At 37.4% G+C, this 27,777-nt stretch overlaps 1 protein-coding gene across 3 annotated transcripts in view; it reads right to left on the minus strand.

Moving 5' to 3' along the window:
• LOC150090333 (DNA-binding protein P3A2-like) overlaps nt 1-27,777 on the minus strand; it is a 333,226-nt gene that overhangs the window by 62,126 nt on the left and 243,323 nt on the right. For 2 of the 3 annotated variants that reach the window (XM_090389803.1, XM_090389804.1), the window contains one exon: nt 10,099-10,275. The exons of the other annotated variant lie outside the window; for it this stretch is intronic. In XM_090389803.1, coding sequence (XP_090245929.1) covers nt 10,099-10,275 — 177 coding nt within the window. The remainder of the gene's footprint in view (nt 1-10,098; nt 10,276-27,777) is intronic. 3 annotated transcript variants of the gene reach the window in all.

Raw genomic sequence — 27,777 nt, forward strand, 5'->3', positions numbered from 1 at the left:
GCCATAATTATGACAGCTTATTTGGACTCAGGGGAAGTACCCATAGACTGGAGATGTGCAAATGTGACCCCAATTCACAAAGGAGGATCGAAGGCTGACACAAGTAATTATAGACCTGTGAGTTTAACTTCTATTCCGGGAAAATTAATGGAGGCACTGGTTAAAGAAGCACTACAGGATCATCTAGACAAGACTTCAGTTATAGCTCGGACACAGAATGGTTTTGTTAAGGGAAAGTCTTGCCTGACCAATTTGATTGGATACTATGATGCAGTCACAAAAGAACTGGATGCAGGGAATAACTCTGATATTACATATTTGGATCTTAGAAAGGCTTTTGATACTGTTGCACATGGAAGACTGCTGCACAAATTGGAGCAGTGTGGCATTGGAGGCAAATTGCTGCTATGGATAAAGGGATGGTTGAGGCGGAGAAGACAGAGAGTGGTAATCAACGGACACTGCTCATCGTAGACTAATATTATTAGTGGAGTCCCTCAGGGTTCAGTGTTGGGTGCATTATTGTTTTCTCTATATTTATAAATGATATTGATGATGGTATATCAAGCTTAATGTCCAAGTTTGCAGACGATACAAAGGTTGGCAGGGTTGTTAAGAACACTACTGATGCTAAGCTGCTGCAACAGGATCTGGAAAGGTTGAGCAGATGGGCTGAGAGGTGGCAAATGAAGTTTAACATTGACAAATGTAAAGTACTAAATATGAGAAACAGCAACCACAGAGCAACGTATCAACTCTGTGGTACTACACTGACAGTAGTGGAGAATGAAAAGAACCTGGGGGTAATTGTGCAGGCAGATATGAAGTTCTCTGAGCAGTGCAGATGGGCTGCAAGAGTAGCTCATGGAGTCTTGTCAATGATATACAGGAATTTTTCTAGCAGGGATAAGGAGGTGATTATTCCCTTGTATAAGGCAATGGTCAGGCCACACCTTGAGTACTGTATACAGGTCTGGAGGCCTCATTTCAAGAAGGATGTAGAGCTGCTGGAACGAGTACAGAGAAGGGCAACAAGATTAGTGAATGGAACAAAGGGGTGCTCTTACGAAGAAAGGCTTAAGTTTTGCAAATTACAGTGTCTGGAGACTAGGCACCAGCGAGGTGATCTGATAGAGGTGTATAAAGCATTGAATGGTTTGAGCATGCTCAATGCTGATGGGATTCTTCCTCTCGCTCAGAATAATCACCTGAGAGGGCATAAATTGAAATTGAGGAAAGACAGATGTAGGATAGATGTGCAGAAATTTGCCTTTAGCCAGCGAGTGGTTGGTTGGTGGAACAGACTTCCATCCCTTGTCGTGGAAGTTGATAGCCTAAATAAGTTTAAGGCTCAGCTGGACAGGTATTTTGAACGAACAGAGGGGTGAAGTGGAAGTGGTTTTTTTTTTTTTTTTTTGGCTGATGCTGCATAAGCTTGCTTTCTTGCATCATATGCCTCTACTAATGCTAATGCCCACTTTTGGGCAGTTAACTACTTCTATTTGTGATGTGATGTGATTGTGGAAATAGTGCGCCTTATTCAGTCCTGAGGAAATTATGAGAAATCTAAGGAATTGCTGATGATACTACTAGTACAGTGGTGTTCAAGTTATGTAAATGTTTATGTAAAACATTCTGATGTACACTGAGTGGACAGAAATAATTTGATACCTACCTAGTAACGGGTAGGCCCACCTTTCGCTGGGATAAGAGCAGTGACACGGCAGGGTATTGAGTCCACTAGTTCACGAAAGCATTCCAGCGGTATTTCCATCTATGCTTGCTGCACCACAGTCCATAATTCTGTTGTATTCCTGGGTGGAGGAACCAAATCTCTAATGACCCTTTCCACAGCATCCTAAAGATGCTTCAAGGGGTTCGTGTCCAGCGAACGGGAAGGCCGTTCCATGGTGGTAAAATCTGGGGAATGCTCTTCAAACCATGTTCTAGTCACCATGGCTCTGTGGGGAGGTGCATTGTCCTGCTGGAAGGGTCCATTGCTCTGTGGGTGCACGATGACCATGAAGGCATGCAGATGGTCTACAAGGAGGGACACATAACCTGGACAGTTCAGTGATGCATCTAGACATACCAGAGGTCCCAACATTTGCCAGTTGAACATGCCCCAGACCATTACTGATCGTCCACCTGCCTGAACAGTTCCTTGTTGACATGACAGGTGCACAGCTTTGTGTAGTTTCTGTCATATATGCACCCTCCCATCTGCTCAAAATAACTGGAAATGGGACTCACTGGACCAGGAGACCCATCTCCAATCATGCAAGGTCCAGTGCCAATGTTCTATTACCCAGTTGAGGTCTTGAATTAATGAATTTGCTAACCAACACTACAAGACAACACACGGAACTACCAACAAACTAAACTCGGGAGAGACCCCGAGAGCTGCATCAAGTGATCACACGGATATCGATGGTACAATTTGTTGCTCGCCTGAGTTGAATTGTTTCAAAAACACAAATCCTGTCAAACAACGCAAGGTGCTGTTAACTAGCAGAGAATTTGGCTTAAAAGGTCAAGAAATGTCACTCGCAAGCAACGGCCAAATTTCTAATGATGCTAACGATCCACCGATTATCAGCTCCTATCAAATACCTTTGGAATTACTAAGAGAAAATAACAAATCCGCCTTAAATACCGGGAAAAAAAATGCAAGCACTCAAAATCCCTGAATCAGGGGTGAAACTCTATGAGCATAAGTGTAACCAAACAGAGGATGAACTAAAGTTAGGTGCAAAACGGAAGAAGAGAGACGAGAAAGGACCAATTCAATTAAGAGTAACACAAGCTGAACACCCAACCTTAGAAACATGCAAAATCAGCAAAAACAAAGGGCATTGGTTGGAAAGTGTAACTCACCGAAACAAGACTCAAATCTCAGAGAATGTAAATAAACATGAGGAAAATATTGATGCACACACAGACATGAAAGAAACGTATACAGCCAAGGCACAGACAAAGCATACTTATGCCGAAATATTAAAAATGGATATGGCAAATGGAAGTGACAAGGCAGAAGCGGATAACACAGACAGACAGTGCCTCCATTAATTTTCCTGTTCCAGGAAAATTAATGGAGGCACTGGTTAAAGAAGCACTGCAGGATCATTTAGACAAGACTTCAGTTATAGCTCAGACACAGCATGGTTTTGTTAAGGGGAAGTCTTGCCTGACCAACTTGATTGGATACTATGATGCAGTCACAAAAGAACTGGATGCAGGGAATAACTTTGATATTTTATACTTGGATCTTAGAAAGGCTTTTGATACTGTTGCACATGGAAGACTGCTACACAAATTGGAGCAGTGTGACATTGGAGGCAAATTGCTGCTATGGATAAAGGGGTGGTTGAGGGGGAGAAGACAGAGAGTGGTAATCAATGGACACTGCTCATCGTGGACTGATGTTATTAGTGGAGTCCCTCAGGGCTCAGTGTTGGGTCCATTATTGTTTTCTGTATTTATAAATGATATTGATGATGGTATATCGGGCTTAATGTCCAAGTTTGCAGACGATACAAAGGTTGGCAGGGTTGTCAAGGACACTACTTACACTATGCTGCTGCAACAGGATCTGGAAAGGTTGAGCAGATGGGCTGAGAGGTGGCAAATGAAGTTTAACATTGATAAATGTAAAGTACTACACATGGGAAACAGCAACCCCAGAGCAATGTATCAACTCTGTGGTACTACACTGACAGTGGTAGAGAATGAAAGGGACTTGGGGGTGGTTGTGCAGGCAGATATGAAGTTCTCTGAGCAGTGCAGACGGGCTGCAAGAGTAGCTCATGGAGTATTGTCAATGATATACAGGAATTTTTCCAGCAGGGATAAGGAGGTGATTATTCCATTGTATAAGGCGATGGTCAGGCCACACCTAGAGTACTGTATACAGGTCTGGAGGCCTCATTTGAAGAAGGATGTAGAGCTGCTGGAACGAGTACAGAGAAGGGCAACAAGATTAGTGAATGGAACAAAGGGGTGCTCTTACAAAGAAAGGCTTAAGTTTTGCAAATTACAGTGTCTGGAGACTAGGCACCAGCGAGGTGATCTGATAGAGGTGTATAAAGCCTTGAATGGTTTAAGCATGCTCAATGCTGATGGGATTCTTCCTCTAGCTCAGAAAAATCACCTGAGAGGGCATAAATTCAAATTGAGGAAAGACAGATGTAGGATAGATGTGCGGAAATTTGCCTTTAGCCAGCGGGTGGTTGGTTGGTGGAACAGACTTCCATCCCTTGTGGTGGAGGTTGATAGCCTAAATAAGTTTAAGGCTCAGCTGGACAGGTATTTTGAACAAACAGAGGGGTGAAGTGGAAGTGGGTTTTTTTTTTTTTTTTTTTTTTGGCTGATGCTGCATAAGCTTGCTTTCTTGCATCAAACGCCTCTACAAATGCTAATGCTAATGCTAATGCTAAAATTGAAAGAATGTACTCTAGCAGTAAAGGAAACTGGAATCCAAACTCTCAGCTACTAATCGGGGCTTCAAAAAACAAAAAGCTTAAAGTTATTCCAAAGCTCAAGGCTATATTTGTTTCGAGGTTGGCCCCGGACACAACTGAAAGAGAATTACAAGAATACGTTAACAGCTTTTGTAAGTCAAATGTTCAGGTAACCAAACTGAAAGCACGGTTTCCACAGGAGTACTCATCCTTTAAAGTTTCATATAGTGAGGACAACAAAGAAAGAATTCTGGACACTAATAACTGGACCGAAGGAACGCTGATATTGCCTTTTCAAAAGAATGTAAGTACAAGGACAAAATCAATAAACCCATCCTCACCTACGAATATTGAAAACGGAAATAAATAGCAACTACAGACAATCAAGAAAATAAGGGAAAACAGGATTTCAGTTCAGCAAAATAAGAATAATTCACAAAATAATTTGCTATGTTACTATCAAAATGTGCAATGTCTAAACAATACCAACTATAAAGACACCTATTCCCTCATATTTCAAGAAGACTACGACATCTACTTTTTAGTGGAAACATGGCTCACTCAGGATGTTAAGGACAGTGAATTGGTCCCACCGGGCTTTGTTGTTATTCGTAGGGATAGACTGGATGAGAGAGGTGGCGGGCTCATGATTGTCTGCCAAAAAGAGATTCCTATCTCAAAAATCGAAGTCTTCGCTAACATTTAAGGAATTTTTCTCCAACTGGCAGTGGCTCTTATACCTGCTATGTTATGCTTGTCTACCTTCCACCACCCATAGATAACACTCTAATGATGGAATTTGAGAACACTATTGACCAAATTCTTGATCAACATCTGGGAATAAGCCATTTTAATTGTTTTAGGGACTTTAATATGCCACATGCCTACAATGGATGTAATGCCAATCCAACTAATGTCTGGACACTTAAGGGTAGGTTTCAAAAAATTTTCATCTCTCTAAATCTGAATCAGATCTGTGAATTTCCAACTAGAAATGAAAACTACTTGGATTTAGTCTTCACCAACTTTCCTTTAGTAGTCTTTAAGCCAATTAATCTTTTCAAATCAGATCACATTCCCGTGGCCTTTTCCATCAAGAAAAGATTAGTTAAAGATAGGGATTTAGAACAAAAACAGAAGCTCAATTTCAATAAAGTGAAATGGCCTGATATGAATTATGCATTTAAAAACTGTAATTGGGAATTAATATTAAAAATCAATGATCCCCAAGAAGCACTGGACTGCTTTTACCAAATCATTAATGAAGTAACTAACAACCTTGTTCCATGCTATAGTGCTCCTGATCCAAATTACCCGCACTGGTTCTGTAAGGAACTAAAATCCCTACAGGCAAAAAAACGAAAAATGCATAGTAGGTTTAAGACAAATAAGGAAATATGCCTTTACAATAAATATTCTTCCTTAAGAAGACAGGTTAAAATGAAATTAAAACAGGACTACAATAAATACTTGTGCTTTGTCGAAAGAAGAGTCTTTGAGGCAAAAAGATATGAAGCCTATATTCAGCTATTTCAAAGCAAAAAATCAAAATGCGGCTCTAAACATGTTAGATATTCCCAGTGATTTGTCATCTTTGTCTGAGGCAGACTACCTTGCTAGCAGCTTTGAAGAAATTTACAAAACAGATACAGCAGATGACAGGATGGAAAGTAACGAAAATTTCCCTCTCAACTACATTGATACACTAACAGCATTTGAAATCAATCAAGCACAATTGTTGAGCACAATCCACAGTATGAAAAAGGACCTCACACGAGGCCCAGACAGTATCCCTACTGTCTTATGGAAAAAATGTGGAACCACACTTGTAAAGCTATTACTTCACTTAATAAAATTGGTATTTGAGAGTGAAATCTATCCAGCTCAACTGAAAAAGGCCTTTGTTACCCCTCTTTACAAAAAAGGAGACCTATCCTCACCCAACACTTACAGACCAGTTTGTCAATTGAATACACTCTCAAAGATAATTGAATCCATTGTAATGAAGCAGCTATTTAACTTTATGAAACTTAATTTGTCAGATTACTCCCACGGATTTATCAGGGGTCGTTCCACCTGCACAGATATGATTTCGTTTGTCTTGAATATATCCCATATATTCGAGAAGGTAGTCCATCAGAGACTAATCAACAAACTGCATCACTATGGTCTCAGAGGACAGGCACTAAACTGGATTGAAAACTACTTGGAAGGTAGAGAAATGTCCGTGACATTTAAAGGTAAAACCTCATATCCTTTCAAGCCTGAAATTGGTGTCCCACAGGGTTCATCCTTAGGCCCGCTATTATTTCTTATCTGCATCAACGACCTGCCAAGCACCCTTGGAGACTACCAAATCAAAATCAACATATTTGCAGACGACATAAAAATCTATAAAGCAATTCACAGTACCAATAACTGCATCATCCTAAACGAAGCTCTTCAACGAGTTATTCAGTGGCTGAAGGAGAACAAATTGGCCGTTAATGAAAATAAGTGTGAGCTGATGAGCTTTGCTAATGCACACATGAAAAGCAAACTTAATTTTTCTTAGTGTATCAACAACAAGGCAATCAAAAAAGTTAGTACAGCCAAAAATTTAGGTATCTTTATTAAAGAATCATTTTCATTTGATGTCCATGTCTCTAACATTATGAAGGCAGCTAGCAAAAAACTAGGTTTCCTGAAAAGAATTAACTGAGACGTCAATCAGTTGGCACTTTTCATCTTTCTCTACAAAATCTATGTTAGGCCAGCCCTCGAATTTGCCTCCACAGGTCTGGTCCCCACATGTTGCTTTAAAAGTGGCCTGGAATACAATGAGAAATCCTACCAAGGGTGGTGTGTATTCTTGGGACTCGAAACGCTGGAAAAAAGAAGAGATAAAGCCGACTTACTCCTTCTTAACCAGCTGTTAAATGGTACCCTGAATTGCCCTCATCTCATCTCACAAATAAATTTCAACACACCAACTAAAGCGTTAAGAAACCATCCACTGCTGAAACCATCCTATGCGAGAACAAATTATGGATACTACAACTTCTACAACAGGACTGCAAGATCAATGAACAAAGCAAATGTGGAGATATTTGACACCCCCGGACACTTCAAGAGGCAACTGAAATTGCTAACCTCACCTTAGAATGAACTTTTCTTGTAAGTTCTAAGACTCTGATTGTGTAATGTGTGTGAAGAAATACCAGTGCTCTGCCTTACTCCTACCTGTTCACTTAAATAGGATGGATGAGTCCTACTTTTATTTATTTAGTTTTATTTTTATCTGTACATTTCAATTCACTAGTCTTCTTATGTACATTTACTTCTCTCTTTACTTTGGAAATGTATACTCCAAGCTTCTGCTTTGAAGCTGTGTAATAACACTTTGTAGCTGCACCCTCAGGTACGTTTGTAGCTGTTAACAATAATAATAATAATAGAATCTTGTCTTGTGATTCTAGTGGGTCGGCAGCTCCCATAACTATTGCGGCTAATGATTGCCTGATTGTCTTGGTGGAGACATTTCTGGCACCTCCCTCGTAGGCGCCTCCGTAGCCAGGTGGGAAGGAGCAGCAGTGCATAGCACACGCTTCTTGATTAGACCGGGGTTCAAGCCTGTCACCACCAAATACGGAGGATGCGGAAAGGTCAGGGAATGACCACCGCATATCCCAGAGCAATATGGCCTTAGTTGCTAATGCTCCTAAAAACCAAATAACAAACAAATAAACCTCCCTCGTTGAAGTCGCCAATGATTTGTACCACTGTCACTCTCCAGTTGGCCGAAACACTGCAAGACAGACATTGACGGCCATGTTCATACACCACCTTTCTCCACTCACAGCACTGTCCATGATGAGATGTTATTCCGGAAATGGCATATTCCCAATACACTCTTGCCACTGTCAAATGGGGACAGTGCAATTTATGTACCACCTCCGTGACAGAGTGATCCATGCATTGGGTGCCCACTATCATCCCTCTTTCAAAGTCTGTTAACTCACGACATTTATCCATACCGATATTGAATTACAGTCTACGTGAATGCCGTGTACCTATATACCTGCCAAGCAGTGGGTTCATCCACTAGCAAGAGGGGTGAGAGCATCACGTTGCCCAGGAACCAGGTATCCTATGAATTCTGTCTTTTTTTTTTTAGTGAATTTCCTGAATGTTTCCCATTTAAAATTTGTTGTTGATATGAATAGAATGTAAAAACTGTCTGGGATCACTGTGGTTACCTACATAAAAGCAAAATCACCCAGCAGTTTTCTTTAAGTAAATCACATTAATATACTGTGATCACTGCCAACCTAGTGGTTCTTTTATCTACAGATTCTCAATGCATGAAGAGTCACTGCTGATAATCAAATCAAGAGTATTGCTTTCTCTTGTTGCCTCTCTAACATTCTGATGTAGAAAAGAAAAGTCATCCAATAAACCCACAAAAGTCTTTCTACTGCATGATGTAACAGAAAGACTTTTGACCAACCCACAAGTTTCACTGGAAAGTTAAAATTCCCATTCTAAGGCATTCTGGTTTACTGACCACTCTATATGTCTGTACAGTTTGTTATATTAGTCATTAGGACCAAATACTGATATCCTAAATATTTTAGAATATCAGTATTTCTGCAATGTTACAGGATATCATATTGGGTTTCAAATAATAGTGAAATATGAATAAGCATCACAACCCGAAGGGGTTGGGAATCACTGCACTAGACTGATCTTTATGATGTATTATGTTTGTAAAGATGTGTGTTTCTATCCTTATTTATTATTGTAGAATGTAATAATTATGAATATATAAGGTATTATTATATGTATATGTTATAGCCATTGCCAATGCAATTTAATGCTATAATCATAACAAAAATTATTTGTTGAATGTATGAGCTGTATGAGAACATCCGCAAGAAAATAATTATAGTGATATATCTAAGTAATATTATGGAGTACATAAATAATAACTAAATTGCGAAATATATATACAAAACAGATATCTGCATACTGCAAATCTCAATGGCTTTTTTCAAGGGCCAACCATCAAGAGTGACAGGAAATACAATATGCAGATCATCTTTTTCTGTAACAATCATTATGAAGGCAACAATATATACTTAAACTAGGGGTTAAATTTTGAATTTTGAATTTTAAAAATTTGTTTTAAAAATTTTGAATATGACAACAAAACTGTAGTTATACTGTTTTTTGTGAAAAATGATGGAGAAAAACTATGTTAGGATAGTAGGGGTGGAGGGGAGGCTCTGTTATAAATCCGGAGTTGACAGCTGAGTGTTAATGGCAATTTCATATGCACGTGATTAATTGAAAAACTGATTCCCAGTCTTTGTTCTGATACCTAATATAATTATTTTAAATTATGGCTAATGCATTTATAACTAGGTAAATTTCCAAGCAGAAATATGCATTTCTGAAAAGATTCTCAAATAAATGCCAATGCATATATAGCAACAGCAACATTTAACAAAAGATATCCTGAATTACAATTGAAATAACAGTATTTTAATAATTGCCATGTCAAAAGATGTCTGGTTTCACTTTGGGCAAAATAACAGAAAAGGCCTGCTCAATAATGGAAGTTAAAGACATACTATGTAAGGTCTACATCACTTACCCCTTGTGCTCCTGCAAGAGCAGAGTCAACAGAAACATTGGCTGAGCTTGTAGTTCGAACATGAACTACAGCCTTAACTTTCTCCTTGTCATCCTCGTCTGTAAATGCAGGCATCAACTCTTCTCGATCATGGTACTTATAACAGTTAATCTGCCGTAAGGCATGGGTCCAAGAAACCTAAAAGAAATAAAGGGCCCCTGGCAGCTCAGTTGATAAGAGCATGGGTGCATTATGCAGAAGTTCTAAGTCATTTTCAAGCCCATGGACATTTGTCTTTGCTCTTTGCTTGAAGAAATTAATAATAATGAGTATGTCATTTGTGTCTATAAATTAGATGACAAGAGATCTTAGGAAAAATGAAGTTTAAATCAGCCTTGTATTCTCATAACAAGTATAATTAGACATTCATACTCAATCTTCAGTCTACAGCATCCTGAGACAATAACCATGACAAAAGATGTCAAGTGTGAGCTCCATCTGATGAAATAGGTAAAAATCATCCAAAAATTGCAAGGACAGATATGTTTAATATTCCTGTTTAACTATAAATCTCAATAATGCCACTTTTGTTTTCTAATAACAATGCAGGTAAGAAAAATAATTAATATATAAACATCAAAAAAGTGCAACTAAATAATGATGCAGCTAAATAATAACTAATCAGAGTAAATCAAAAAGGTGTCACAGTTTTATCACAGTTCCTTCTGTTCCTATTACCTAGTCTACTTAATATGCCACAATGAACTGTTGTGTCTGATGTTCTCTTAAATGCTATTTATTTCAAAACAGTGTGTAGTGTTCTTTGATCATTAATTTTCACAACATTTTCTCTACTATGTCATGCCCTTCAGTTTTTGTTAAAAGCAAGAATCATAAACACATATGCCATAAGACAACTACTGTGTTCGTACACTCTCAACAAAGGGTGTACCAAACAGAGTGGTTATGTTGTCTGTTTCTTCAGCTATGTAGATTGGATAATGAGAGGAAGAGAAATCAATAACCATTCATCATTCAATTTAATTACTACAGTTCACTCTTCTCCTATTTACATTTGTGTTCCTAAAGTTTGGTAAAATCGATCATGGATCTGCCTATGCCATCATCTATGACAAACTGCAATATAGGAAGGGGTGTAAAAAGTGGATTTCCAGGTGTATCCATAATGAATAGAAATTTTTACAAATGAGACTGTTTGCAGAATTTAATGCGGTATGAAGAGATAAGAAATGACAAAACCTGGTGAGAAAATGACTCGGCAACTCTGAGACAAAAAATTCAAGGCTTTCAAAAAAAGCATGCAAAGGTTATGTTCAAGAGGTTCTTCAACTGATGGGGATTGCTATTTTACATGTAAAGATAAAGCATGTCAACTCAAAAAAAAGCAAGCATCAATCCTCATAGTTGATCTGTCATCAAACATAAAAGGCCAAATCACCCTGACTCATGACATCATTTTGATACTTAAAAATACACGACCACACACACAGCTCCATACAGTCCAAACTTTTTGCCTTGCAACTTTCATAAGACTGAAAAATAATCTGACAAGACTTCAAAATTCACATCAAAAATGGAGCAAAGGAAACCATTAAATAATGATGCCAACACTAACCAAATATTTTCATAAGCAGAGTATAAAAATATAATATATTTCTGGATAGCATAAGTACCTAAACAGTAGCTGATATTTTTTTGAAAAATAAAGTACTAGTTACTGGTAAAGGAAAAAAAGTACTCATTTTCATCTGATCCACACTTGTATACACTTGTCAAAAATTAGCCTTCTGAAGGATTTCCAAAAATAACCAACTAAACCAACAACCACTAGTCATCTGTGAAGAATCCCTCAAGCAATCAATCAATTCCAAAAAGCAGGAAGTAGATATTGCAAGCGACTCAACTGTCATAGAAAACATATCATGTTTGTTTGTTTGTTATTTGGTTTTTAGGAGCATTAGCAACTAAGGCCATATTGCTCCGGGATATGCGGTGGTCATTCCCTGACCTTTCCGCATCCTCCGTATTTGGTGGTGAGGGGCTCGAACCCCGGTCTAATCAAGAAGCCTGTGCTACGCACTGCTGCTCCTTCCCACCTGGCTATGGAGGCGCCAACATATCATGTAAAAAGAAGTGGTGGAATAGGAACATGGTATGTCAGTTGGGGGGGGATTAATAATGTCATAAAGCAGCTATCATCTTTTAAGGGCACAAAAGGTGATATTGTTGTATATATTTTAACTAATAATATTAAAAAATAGGAGATCTGAGAATTTACTTAACAGGTATAGAGCATTGTAGAATAAAAAACCACCAGTCAGGATTAAATATGAAAGTGTCAGGAATTTTGCTCAGACATAATAGGAGGGAGTACATGATGAGAACCTTGTCAATCAGGAGAGATTGTGCAAAGCTCACAGGGTACAGTTTTTCACAGCATGGTCTGTGTTTGTTAACGGGAGAGACTGTTTTTACAGAAATGGGACATACTGAAATAGAAGGGATGTAAGAATATTTGCTGTAAGTATATCAACTCACAATATATTTTCTTGTACCCTAATGCCAGGAGTACAATAAACAAATTTGATGAATTTGAAGTACTAGTTAAGACATCAATAAAACGTGGACAATACTGCAAAGATATTGGAAACATGGTGCCACTCACGTGCAAGGGATGCAGAATTTGAATATAGTGAGTACAATATGTACAGAATTAACAGGAGAGGAGGGAGGAGCAATATGATTAAGAAGCACACAGAATGTAAAGCAGTGTACCCAGTCGATACGGGTGGCCAGTGCAATGTTGAGCCAGTCTGGTGTGACAAGAACTATTTAAAAAAAAAAAAAAAAAAAAAAAGAGAGAGAGAGATTAGGAGTATATTAAAAGCCAAGTGGCTGCAACAATGAAGAACTATACAAACAAATGGAATGGACCAGTAAATCAAAATGTCTTATAATAGGGGGTTTAACTTTCCAGATAATGACTGGAACTTGTGGCTCAACATACACTCTCACAGTAACAAGACTTTTGTGGATTTGTTGATTTACTGGATGACTGTTTTTCTGCACTTGCATGTTAGAGAGCAAAGAAAGAAAGCAATATTACTGATATGATTATCAGCATGACTCTTCATGAATTATGAATATCCACATAAAGGAATCACTAGGTTCAGTGATCACAGGGAAAAGGGAAGGGGTTTTGCTTTCATAAAGATGATTACTATGGTCTCGTTTTTAAATTATTTTCAGTGGGAGACCAACTGATGTTGTTATCAACTGTAAATTCTAAGTGGGAAACATTCAGGGAAGTAATCATGGACAGTACTAAGATTTTAAACCAATTAAGAGGTATTTTTCACAGTTCAGATCTAAATGGATGTTAGATGGCCTGATGAGACTAGTGGCAGTGAAGTAAAATGCATGGGAATGAATATAAATTATCAGGGGATACAGAAATATAGAGCAAATATAAATGAGAGGTCCTTGGATTCAGGGGAGTTCATTATAGACTAGAGATGTGCAAATGATCAAAGGATGAAGTAAGTAATTACAGTGCCATAAGTTTGACTTCTGTTCCAGGGAAAATAACTGAGTCAGTAAATAAAGAAATACTGTACGATCATCTTGAGAGGAATGCGGCTATATCAAAATCATAGCATTTATTTCATAAAGGGGAAATTGTGTCTAACCAATCTGCTTAATTATATGATGCAGTAACAAAGGAACTGGTTGCAAAAGACTGCTGTACAAATAATCAGGGCGATGTTGCATTAGGAGTAAATTACTGCTATGGATAAATGGCTGGTTGAGTGGCAGAAGACAATGTTGTTATAAATGGCCTCTTCTTGGACAAATGTTATTAGCAGAACCCTCCTCCCAACATTCAGTGCCGAGCCCCCTTAATGTTTTCCATTATCATTATTATTATTATTTTATTTATTTATTTTTTTTTTTGCAGGTTTTGTGGAATGACCATGAGGTGGGATTGTTGCACTCACTAGTAAGAAGTATTCTCCTAGTTGGTGCTGCTTTTTTTTTTTTTTTTTGCTGGCCTTTGGGTGTGGGCAGCCCAAGAGCGGGACTGCTGGCACCCACCAGTCTTGCACACTTGCTGGTGGGTGCGGGATCTAAGTGCTATATGCACTGCCAGAGTTAGTAAACCCAGGCTCAACTCCTCGTGCCAGGGATGGGCACCAGGTGGTAATTTCCCAATGGACTATCACCTGGTGGCAGAGTAGCCTGTTTCACTTTACACATTACACACACTTACACAGGCCATTTATGAGAACATAGTATTATATGCTAAATTGGTGGAGATGGATGTATATCTGGTGCCACCCTTAGACAGTTAAATACATACATACATAACTGTTTTCCATATTTATTAACAATATTGTTAATTAAGGCATATTACTGCCGACAGACCTAGAAAAATTAGGCATACAAGCTACAAAGTGGCAAATGAGATTTAGCATTTAAAAATGCAAGGTACTACATATGGGCAATATGTAATTCCAGAATAACGTACCAATTTAGTGGAACAATTGGTATGTTATTCTTTTTTTCTCCATATCCAAGGTGGTGAGGAACGAAAGAGACCTAGAAGTAATTGTACAGTACAAAGTGAAGTTCTCTGAGCAGTGAAAACAGGCTGCTTGAACAGCTCATGGGGGTGCTATCTCAACATTTTCTCATTGTATAAGCAAATGGTTAGGCTGCATTTTCAGTACTGCATACATTTAACCCCAGGGGCTCACATCTGGTGAGTATGGACTTGGCAAACCCTAGGTCCTGAGCTGGATATCATCGTTCTTCTCTTTCGTGGCGATTCATTTCTCTCTCTCTCTCTCTCTCTCTCTCTCTCTCTCTCTCTCTCTCTCTCTCTCTTAGGGTAACTTGGGAATTTTTTTTTGGCTGGTGCAGCATAAGCCTCAGGTGTCCTTGCACCATATGGCTAATAAAAATAATAATAATGTCTGGAAGCCTCAATTTCCAACGAGATGACTGGGATAAATTTATTAAATCTTTAGAATGTGATATCACGGGCCCACAGAGAAGAGGTTTTAAAATTTTTTAGAAATTACAACTAGACACATATGATCAAATAAAAACCAACTCCATCTCCCAAGCAGAATGGAAGCAACACTATTCCAAACTATGGTATAACCCAGGCACTAGGGAATTGGAAGATGAATCTGTGATAACCAAAGATGAAGAAAATATAACAATGGAAGAACTAGCGTTAATATTACAAAAATCAAAAAACCGAAAAAGTCCAGGCACAGACAATGTGAATGTAGAACTATTTAAATATGGAGGCACTTTACTAAAAAAACGCACTACTAAAATTATTTAACATCATATGGCATAAGCAACAGATACCCAAAGATTGGGAAACAGGAATAGTAATCAATTTACACAAAAAAGGCTCCAGAAATAACCCTAACAAATACAGAGGGATAACACTGCTGTCAACTGCTGCAAAGCTATACTCTAATATACTAAAGAATAAACTTAATAAATACAGTGAACAATTCTTAGAATAAGAACAATGTTGGTTCAGAAAAGGAAGAAGCACAATAGATGCCATTTTCTCACTACAACAAATTTTGTAGAAAAGAAGAGAATTCAATCTATCAACATTTCTGCTCTTTATTGATTATGAAAAACCATATGACAATGTAAAACGGGAAAAACTTTGGCAGATTCTACGTGAATAAAATATCCCAACCCAACTCCGGAAAGCGATCCAAAGCCTATATAAAAACTCAAAAGTCTGTATAAAATATTCTAATGGCCAACTATCAGACCCAATTAACACCAATAAAGGAGTGAAACAAGGATGGACTATCACCAAATTTATTTAATATCTACATCAATAAAATTCTTAAAGAATGGAAACAAACAATTAACAACGGAATACAGTTGAACAACAGGATTAAAATCCAAACTATATTATATACTGATGATCAAGTTATAATTGCAAAATCCGAAGATGAACTACAGATAGCAGCAAATGAACTTAATAAAATAGGTAAAAAGTACAAGATGAAAATCTCCACCTCAAAAACAAAATCAATGGGATTATGTGGAAAAAACATACAAAGAGTCAAAATTGTTATTGATGATAAAATAATAGAACAAATATCTGACTTCACCTATTTGGGATATTTAATATCAAATGAAGGGAAAGACATCCACACTAAACTAAAAAAATATAATAAAATAAATGGAAAGATTAAACGCCACTTTGGAAAACAAATGACAACTGAAACAAAATTATGACTGCGCAACATCACTTCAAAACCAGCCCTCTTCTACAGGTGTGAGACTTGGGTCATAAATAAGAAAGATGCACACAAACTAGAAGCAGCACAAATGAGATTTTTAAGACCATTATTAGGCTTTACAAGACTAGACCACCAAAGAAATTTAGATATCCGCGAGAAATTAAAAGTAGATAACATAGTAAATGACATAAAACAGTATCAGGAAAAATAGATCAGCCACATAGAAAGAATGAACCCAGATCGGATCCCAAAATTAGCCTTTAACTACAAACCTACAGGCAAGAGAGATGTTGGTCGACCAAGACAACGATGGCGAGATCAAGACCACCCCCAAGAGCTACAATGACACAGGTCTTAAAAGACCTAAGCCGGACCAAGTTCATGATGATGAGTCTCATTTTAAGAAGGATGTGAATCATGTGGAATAGGTACAGAGAAGAGCAACCAGAATAGTCAAGGACACAAAAGGGATACTCTTACCATGAAAGAGTTTAGTTCTGCAAATTGCAGCACTTGGAAACTAGATGCTTGTGGGAGGAACTCAATTGAAGAGTTTATGGCTTTAAACAGATTGGGTAAACTAAATGCTGATGGCATCCATACTCTTTCTTGGACAACATACATAAGAGAACACAAACTGAAATTAAAAAATGATGGCTAGAGGACAGGTATGATAATCTGTTTTCAGCCAGAGAGAAACTGACTACTGGAACAAACTTACATCTGTTGTTGTGGAGGTGGTAGTTTGAATAAATTTAATGAAGGATTAAACAAATTATTATAAAGGATGAATAGATGATGTAGGTAGAGTTTTTTTTTTTTTTTCATTTTGGCTGAGACTGTATAAGCTTGTCTCCTTGCATCATTTGCCACTGCTAATACCAATATTAGATCAATATTATTCAGCTGTAAATAATAATATTGGTATACAGAGATCAATATGAAAATTTTGCTTACATTTTCAGCAAAACATATAGAAAATAAGTAAGTTAATATACGAAGTGCATTACATTTCAGGCATGTTAGCAAATAGTATAATAATTCATTATTTATAAGTAAAAATTAAACAAACAAAAAAGCAATGCTTTTTAAGCTCAAACTGAGAACATTTTGTTTCTGCACATCAATCTAATTGCCCATTCTTCCTCCAACTAGCATATAGAAAAAAACATAACATCCAGTGCTTCAACTACAGTATATGGAGATAGCCTATGTGATATGCACAAAAAAAAAAAAAAAAACTTGAGCAAAATATAAAATTTCATGAGCATTCATCCAGTGGGAGTCATTACAAGCTCACATATAGATAAAGAAATAATAATTGCCAGTTGGTCCAATTATGATGAAATTCGGGTGAGTTCGACAAATTTTTCTAAAAGAACCAATTATATAACTTTATGAAAATCCATCCATTAGGAGTTGAGTTGTTACATGTGGATGGATAGATGGATGGTGATATTAGCATATATGCTAGCATGCCTAAAAAAGGACATTGCACTAAGTAAATTCATGTGTAACCATTAGGAGTTTTATAGCCAGTCAGCATACATAGCTTGCATATTTTACAATTTATAAATTAAAGCTTCTCACTGAAGAAACAAATTTCTTACATATGTTTTTTTAATAATTAAATAATTAAGAATAATTTAATTTTTAACAATTTATAAAGAAACAAATTTCTTTGCACTGAAGAAGCACAAAAAAGCACTGAAGAAACAAATTTCTTACGTATGTTTTTTAAGACTATTAGAAAAACTTACCTGCTATTTTTATCCATATTTATCCAAGAGGTCCCCATAGTCTAGTTTCACCTAGATTTGTATGTAGTTTCATTGGGATAGAGGAAGGGGACTTCTTGTTTATAGAGGATTTGGAGCTGCCAAATACATGGTTATTTTGTGATTTCAGGCTATCCTTTTACTAACAACTGTAACATATGGAATAATGTCAACCAAACTAGAAGGATACCCAATGTCATAAGCTATGGTTGTGGTGGTCATCAGTTCTTTAACAAATACAAAGAGCCCTAAGGATAAATCCTTCAATGGTACCAATTTTGGAAAAGTGATCGTGCTGGACTAGTAACACTGAGGATGATACATGTGTCTATCAGTTTTCTGCATATTGCTTTGTAGATTTCATTCTGCAGTCTAATAAGTCTACTATTCAAGGATAGGATGGCAGAGATATATTCTGTTCAATAATGATCTTTAATTTGATGCAAAAATCAAATTAAATATCTTGATGCAAAAATCAAATTAAAGCAAAGTTATGTTGATGATGTGCTAGCACATCATCAACATAACTTTGCTCCTGAGCTTTGGCTTTGTGAGAATCAATTTTAGGAAGGCTGTTTCTGCCAAAAAAGGAGATTCCTCATGCTGAAGTTGAGTGCATTCAATGTTCACAATGAAAAACACCATGAGGATACTCAACACACAGTAGCAGAGAATTTCTATCTGACCTTACATGCCTTATAAATGCAGATACAACTTCTACTTTAAACACAGTAGTAGCTCTCTGAACAAACCCAGTCTAATGTCATAGGACATTCCAGAAGTCCATTTCATCAACGGTTTCCAACACAAGAACACCAATGATCTCTATGGCCTAAAGTAATAACCACAATCCCCTAAGAAAATCTACCTTCCTTCTGTATTTCTTGAATAATTCTAACCAGTTCCAATCCACCATCAATTCCAAACAAAAGCAATAATTACAATAACCTCCAGAAGGATCCTACTATTTTAACTTCTCTAAATTCTCTTCTCTAGTTTAACTTCTCTAAATCTTATTATTGATAAATAGTTTGGATCTAATGACAGATAACTGGGACCTGAGAATACCACTTTACTCAGTGCTGCCAAAAAGCCAATTAAAAATGTCTACACAAAAGTAAACACAAGGAAAAAGTGATAAACATACCTAGTATATGTTTATCACTTTTTCCCTGTGTTTAACAGCTGTACAGACACTTTAACTGGCTTTCTTATAATACTGAGTAAATTTCATTCCTATAAAAAGTTAAAATTATATGGCAATAAAAAAGAGGACAATAAAAAATTAGGCTTGCATACATATAACATTCAAGCAGTTTGTGAATGTGAAATAAACTGACGAAGGTGAAAGAGTATAATACCACTGGCTGTGTAATTTTACATGCAAAAAAATCAACATCCTAGACTGTCTTTTTCTCTGATGAGGTGTGGATTCATTTTTCTGGTTATGTAAATAGTCTAAATAATCATATCTGGAGTTCTGTGAATTCCCCCACATAATTCTGAAAAACCCTTAAACTATTAAAATCAGAGTATGGTATGCTATGTCATAACAGTATATTGTTGAGCTAATTCAGCATGTATAGTTGATCTCAATACATGCTGAATTATATTGTTGATATCAATCAGCATGTATTGTTTTGTTTTTCAACAAAACAATACATGCTTTTGTTGAAAAACAAAACAATACATGCTAATTGTGTTCAGGAAACTGTCACAAAATTTTCTGCTGTTGGAAAAAAATTAAAGATATTACTGGTTCCAATGATACTATTCAACCTGCTATACAGCCAAATGAACTATATATCTAGGAAAAACTTTTCTCATCAGAAGATTATTTCAAAGGGATTATGGCATATGTCCCCTCACCCTCAACTTGTCACCTCTGGATTATTATTATTTATTTATTTATTTATTATTATTATTTTTTTGGGAAAGAACACTAAATGAAAAAGTGAATACCAATAATCCATAACTGTTGCAGGAACCTAAGCAAAACACTGAAATCAAATTGAAAACAAACCTTGTGACACTTTGACAAATGTGCAATGGATCAAAAGGAAAGAACAGCATTATCATTAGTAGAGGCATATGATGCAAGAAACCAAGCTTATATAGCATCAGCCAAAAAAAAAAAAAAAAAAAAAAAACACCCTTCCCATTTCACTCCATATGTTTGTCTAGTTCTGCCTGAAACTTATTTAAGTTGTCGATGTCCGCTACCGAGTATTGTCTGCAAATTTGAACATTAACCCTGATATACCTTTGTCTGTATCACTGATATCATCCCAAGGGACTCTACTGTACAAATTGGAGCAGTATGTCATTAAGGGCAAGTTGTAACTATAGATAAAGGGATAGTTGAATGGGAGAAGACAGAGAGTGGTAATCAGTGGACACTACTCTTTGTGGACTAATGTTATTAGTAGTCTTTCGCGTGCAACATTATCAAAAGTTTCCTAAAATCCAAGTACATGATATCAAAATTATTTTTGATATCATATACTTGGTGATCTCCATTATTTTCCCTGGAACAGAAGTTAAACTAACAGGTCTGTAATTTCTCGTGTCAACCTGTGATCCCCCTTTGTGTTTTGGGGACACATTTGCACATCTCCAATTCATGGGGACCTCCCCCGAGTCCAAGGAAGCTCTCATAATTATGGCTAAGGTTTTGCTTACTTCCTTTGCTGCCTCCTTTAATATAACTGGATAGATCCCATCTGCTCCATGTGCCTTAAAGAAGTGTATTAACATGCACAAGGCGGATATTTCCAATAATTATTGTGATTAATAGATGCCTATTAATAAATAATGCTATTTAAAATTTTCAATTTGCATTATTTTAACTTCTGAATATAGCATTTCATTTTAAATGCATACCCCTATATAATATATACTTCATTTAGTAATTGAATTCCAAATTGAATTTCAAATTCCAAATGTTTGTCCAGTTCTGCCTTGAATTTATTTAAGCTATCAACTTTCAACTTCCACAACAATAGATGAAAGTCTGTTCCAGCAATCAACTACCGGCTGGCTAAAGGCAAACTTCTGCACATCTATTCTACAACTGTCTTTTCTCAGTTTGAATCTATAGCCTCTCAGGTTTGTAATCTGAGCAAGAGGAAGAATCCCATCACATTGAGCCTGCTCAATCCATTCAAGACCTTATACACATCAATCAGATCGCCTTGCAGGTGCCTAGTCTCCAGAAGCTGCAATTTGCAGAACTTAAGCCTTTCTTCATAAGAGTACCCCTTTGTTCCCTTCACCAGTCTTGTTGCCCTTCTCTGTACTCATTCTAGCAACTATACATCCTTCCTAAACTGAGGCTTCCAGTCCTGTATGCAGTACTAAAGGTATGGCCTTACCATTGCCTTATACAAGGGGATAATCACTTCCTTATCCCTACTTTCAAAATTCCTGTATATCATTGAAAAGAACCCCATGACCTACTCTGGCAGCCTATCTGCACTGCTCAGAAAACTTCATATCTGACTGCACAATTACCCCTAGGTCTCTTTCATTCTCCACTATCCCAAGTGTAACACCACATACTTGGTACATTTCTCTGGGGTTACTGCTACCAATATGCAGCATACTGGTAGCAGTAACGCCAGATATTATGTGTTGTTGCCCTTCTCTGTACTCATTCTAGCAACTATACATCCTTCCTAAACTGAGGCTTCCAGTCCTGTATGCAGTACTAAAGGTATGGCCTCACCATTGCCTTATACAAGGGGATAATCACTTCCTTATCCCTACTTTCAAAATTCCTGTATAATACTAGTTTCTTAACTAGTATTATGTGTTTCTTAACTAATAGCATAACCTCTCCTCCATTTCTATCCTTTCTGTAGATGTTGTACTCCCCAAATTCCAGTTCTGCATTCCTTATATCTGTGTGACACCACGTCTCTGATATCCAAACAATATCCGCCTTTGATGCTTTGAGCAATACCTCAAATTCATCAAATTTATTTACCAAACTCCTAGCATTGGTGTACATGAAAGTATACATGCACCTGTTCCAATTCTTCGCTACCCTAACACAACCCATGTGTTTACTTGTACCGCAATTACTCCCAGCAGTCTCTGAAACATCCTGCATCTTGTTTTCCAGGATTCTGCTCATTCCAATAGAAGCAGTGCAAGAATCACTTTCACCTCTGCCAGTGGCTACTGTTAATCTATTAGTCCTTGTATCCCCCCAAGCTAGCAGTTTTCTGACCCACCCAACACTGCCTCGATAGCATCAGCAAATATTCTTGCACCCTTTCTATTTAAGTGTATCCCATCCCTGTAGAAGCAGTCTCTCCGGTTAACAAGTACAGACCAGGCAGAAAAAAATTCTTCCCCTTGAGCCTTGCACAGTCTTTCCAGGGCCGAATTGATCGACAAGGACCAAGATAGGACCAAGGTATGTCTGCCAGAGGCAAAAGTTGATGAAGTAGAGCAGATATCTTTTAAGGGCACAAAAGGTGATATTGCTATACATGTTGGCACTAATGACATTAAGTGTAGGAGATTTGCACATTTACTAAGCAAGTATAGGTCAATGCTGAAAAAAAGTCACGAGTTAGGGTTAAATTTGAAAGTGTCTACAATCCTGCCCAGATACGACAGGAGGGAGTATATGATTAGAGTCTTGCCAATCAATTCAGCCTTGGAGAGATTGTGAAAGGCTGATGGGGTAGAATTGTTCTCAAAGTGGTGTGCACTTGTTAACAGGAGAGATTGCTTTGCTTCTACAGGTATGGGATACACTTAAATAGAAGGGGTGCAAGAATATTTGCTGATGCTATCAAGGCAATGTTACGTGGGTCGGAAAATTGCTAGCTTGGAGCGATTCTGTAATCAAGTCACAAAGAAGGTTAGGCAAGCAGAGGCAGATTTTGAAAAATCTTTGGCAAAGGATGCAAAGAAAAACAGCAAAGACTTCTTTACTTATATAAACTCTAAAAGGAAGGAGATGAATCAGATTGGTCCACTTGATATCAATGGTTTGACTGTAGATGATCATTCTCAGATATCTGCCGAACTAAATGAGCATTTTGCATCTATATACATCACATGAGGAGTTATTCAAGGAGGAGAGGGCCAGATGTTTATCAAAATCAAACAGAGAGGTAAATGATTTTGTAAAAACTAAGAGCAAAGTGGAGTAGAAATTGTTAAATTAAACATAAGAAAGGCACCTGGGGTTGATGGGCTCTATCCAGTTATATTAAAGGAGGTGCCAAAGGAAGTAAGCAAACCCATAGCCATAATTATAAGAGCATCCTTGCACTCAATGGTGGGGACTTCCCCACGGACTGGAGATGTACGAATGTATCTCCTATTCACAAAGAGGGATCAAAGGGTAAGAGGAGTAATTACAGACCTGTTAGTTTGACTTTTGTTCCAGGGAAAATAATGGAGTCTCACTGGTTAAAGAATCATCGCAGGATCATCTACACAAGACAGCAGTAATAATTAAGACACAGCATGGGTTTTGTCAAGGGGAAATCTTGTCTGACCAATTTGATTGGATACTGTGATGTGGTCACAAAGGAACTGAATGCAAAAAATAATTTTGATATCATATACTTGGATTTCAGGAAAGCTTTTGAAACTGTTACAAATTGAAGACTGTTGTACAAATTGGAGCAATATGGCATTAAGGACAAATTGCTACAATGGATAAAATGACGGTTGAGTGGGAGAAGGCAGAGAGAGAGTGGTAATCAATGGGTATTGCTCTACATGGACTAATTATTATTAGTGGTGTCTTTCAGGGTTCGGTGTTGGGCCCATTGTTGTTTTATATATTTATCAGTGATATTGATGAAGATATATCAAGCTTAATGTCAAAGTTTTCATATTATACAAAGGTTGGCAGGGTTGTTAATAACAGTAATGACTGTCTGCTGCAACAGGATCTGGAAAAGTTGGGTGGGTGGGTGGATGGGCTGAGAAGTGGCAACTGAAGTTTAACATTGACAAATGCAAAGTACTGCATATGGGTAGCGGTAACCCCAGAGAAATTTACCAACTATGTGGTGTTACACTCAGGGTAGTGGAGAATGAAAGAGACCTAGGGGTAATTGGGCAGTCAGATATGAAGTTTTGTGAGCAGTGCAGATATGCTGCCAGAGTAGGTCATGGGGTCTTGTCAATGATATACAGGAATTTTGCAAGCAGGGATAAGGAGGTGATTATCCCCTTGTATAAAGAAATGGTCAGGCCAAACTTTGAGTACTGTGTACAGGACTGAAAGCCTCATTTTAGGAAGGATGTAGAGTTTCTAGAATGAGTACAGAAAAGGGTAACAAGACTGGTGAAAGGAACAAAGGGGTGCTCTTATGAAGAAAGGCTTAAATTCTGCAAATTGCAGCTACTCAATCAGACTGCAAGGCGATCTGATTGAGGTGTATAAGGTCTTGAATGGATTGAGCAAGCTGAATGCTGATGGGATTCTTCCTCCTGCACAGATTACAAACCTGAGGGGGTATTCCTCAGGTTTGTAATCTGCGCAAGAGGAAGATTCAAACTAAGGAAAGACAGTTGTAGAATAGATGTGTAGAAGTTTGCCTTTAGCCAGTGGGTAGTTGATTGCTGGAACAAACTTCCATCTGTTGTTGTGGAAGTTGATAGCTTAAATAAATTCAAGGCAGAACTAGGCAAACATTTGGAATGAATGTATCAGTGAAATGGGAAAGGTTTTTTTTTTTTTTTTTTTTTTTTTGGCTGATGCTGTATAAACTTGCTTTCTTGCATCATGTGCCTCTACTAATGCTAACTCAGCATTGATATGGGCCTTTATGAGAGTTGTTGTTGTTATTTGGTTTTTAGGAGCATTAGCTACTAAGGCCATATTGCTCCGGTGCGGTGGTCATTCTCTGACCTTTCCGCATGCTCCGTATTTGGTGATGGGCTCGAACCCCGGTCTAATCAAGAAGCATATACTACGCACTGCTGCTCCTTCCCACCTGGCTACGGAGGCGCCTCCTTTATGAGAGCTTGAAGAACAGGGTAGATGCCCTCAAAGGATTTGAATTGGGGGACCCATCACATGCTCAGCTGTCCACATCAATGCCAGAGCTTGCATTTGATCATCAGGAAGCACAATGGCAATCCCAGAGGCAGAATGTACCAGTCCCACAGGAACTAGTTGTTGGTGAGTCTATTGTCAAGGAAACAGGAAATATATTGTGACAAAAGGATAGGTCAAAGAGGACCAGGGTGTGTCTGCCAGGATCAAAAGTTGATGATGTTGTAAATTAGATATAATTTTAATGGCACAAAAGGTGATATTGTTGTACACATTGGAACTAATGACATTAAGAGTAGGTGAATGATGTAATTACATTAAAAAGTTTTGTTTTTTTTTTAGTTTTTTTTTTTATACGTATGAAGGAAGGTTGTTCCAGAAAACGGCAGTTGAATGAATAAACAAGGAAGATGAAAAGTTGGTTCTGTGAGTTTGAAGTTGGACAGTAAATGGATGTTGGCTGGTGGCGGCACAAGTTCAGACTGTTTTGAAAGAGAGAGTGGGAATTATCGAAGCTAATTCAGAAAAACGGTACCCATGGAAGTATCTGCAGAAAAGGCATGCAGCAGAAACAGTATGTCTATGAGACAGTGAGTGGAGAGGCTATGTTGGAGATGAGCCATTAATTAATCTAACTGCTCTCTTCTGAATGGAATCTAGAAGTTTGAGAGAGGTTTTGGGGGCACTGTCACAGATGTGGGAACAATATTCCATGGTACGGCGGATTTGCAATTTGTACAGGATGAATAGCTGTTTGGAAGAAAAGTAATACCGAGAACGAAAGAGAAAATCAAGTTTTTTTGATGCAAATGAAGCAATATTTGTAATGTGCTTGTGCCAAGAGAGAATAGAAGTCAGGGTAATCTCCAAAAGAGATATATTATCTTGCCTAGAAATCGGAATGTCACCAAAGATAAGCATAGGAGCAGAAGAATCCTTTTTGTGAGATATACGACAAGACTGAGTTTTAGAAGGATTGAAATCAACTAAGTTGTCTTTGCCCCACTGGAGATCAGCATTTAAGGAATTGGTAGTGGATATAAGTACAGGTCAATGTTGAAAAAAAGCTGCAAGTTAGGGTTTAATTTGAAAGAGTCTGCAATTTTGTCCAGAGATGATAGGAGGGAGTATATGATGAAAGCCTTGTCAATCAATTCAGCCCTGGAGAGAGTATGCAAAGCTAATGGGGTAGAATTTTTTTCAGTGTGGTCTGTGCTTGTTAACAGGAGATACTGCTTCTACAGGGATGGGATATACTTAAATATAAAGGGTGCAACAATATTTGCTGAAGGCCTCATGCTATGTGGGAGTTTACTGATGTACAGGTTACTACATCAGGCATCTCACATATTGTGGAGTTAGACTTCATAACTGAGTTGTCAAGATCACAACACCTGCCCACCACCGAACAGAGGCCAAAAAACCTTGAAATGGTGCCATCTGGGTAATGGTATCCGCTGAGAATAAGTAACAATAGTCTTCTCCATTGGTGGAGCATTATCTATTCGAGGTAGTGCAGCATCATTTAAAACTATGCTATTTACCTACTTTGGGTGATTTGCAACATATGAAAATGACGCAAATAAGCTAACCCATACATCAGTAAACTCCCACGCAGCTTGAGGCCTTTGACCAAGAATACTTTTAATCTGATAGGATATTATTGCATATTTACTTTCTTTCATTTCTGGGAAAACCACTGATGCTATGCAAAAACTAAGGCCATATTCAGAATCACCATATCATATTTGTAAAGAAAACAGCAATAGATGCAGATAAAGAGATTTATTTATTTATTTTTTTTTTTTTGAAAATTGTTGTATTCTACAATGTTTCAGGGCTGCAGTAATCAACAGGAAAAAGGAAGCCTGCTATAATGTTGGTCTACAATATGTTCGAGAAGGTTGTGAATTACCTCAAAAGGAAAAACTGCAATTTCAGGACTACTTCCACTTCATGGGGGTTGCTCCAAACTGCATAATACTTTTCAAATATAAAATTTTTTTTGTAGTAACTATTAGTAATTCACCTTTTTGTATTTTATTTCATTCCATATCACTTAATATCCCTCTTATTTTTTTTTATTTCCTTTCTATTAGTATTAGTAATGGCCGCATGGTGCAAGAAAACCTATGGCTTATGCTGCACCAGCCAAAAAAAAAAAAAAATAATAAATAAATAAAATATCCGAACAAAACAATGATAAAAACAAAAAAAAAAATAAATAAATAAAATAAATAAATAATAATAATTAATAAAATAAAAAAAAGGAAATTAAACCTATCATCCCACGCGCCTCCCCTACCCGAAGGCACCATCCAGATGACCCTTGAATTTCCCAAAACTGTCGGCCTCTACCACCCATGAAGGCAACTTATTCCAGTAATTTATAACTCATTGGCTAAAATAAAACTTCCTGCAGTCCAATCTAAACATTTCCCCCCGGTAACTTGAATTTATGTCCCCTAGTTCTAGCATCATTTATAATCTTGAAAATTTTATCCTCATTCATTTTACTGATGCCTCTCAGAGCCTTAAACACCTCAATCAAATCTCCTCTAAGGTGTCTAGTTTC

This window comes from Mastigoproctus giganteus, chromosome 2 (genome assembly GCF_048544385.1).
Source record: "Mastigoproctus giganteus isolate SK-2022 chromosome 2, ASM4854438v1, whole genome shotgun sequence".
In the NCBI taxonomy this organism is placed as follows: domain Eukaryota; kingdom Metazoa; phylum Arthropoda; class Arachnida; order Uropygi; family Thelyphonidae; genus Mastigoproctus; species Mastigoproctus giganteus.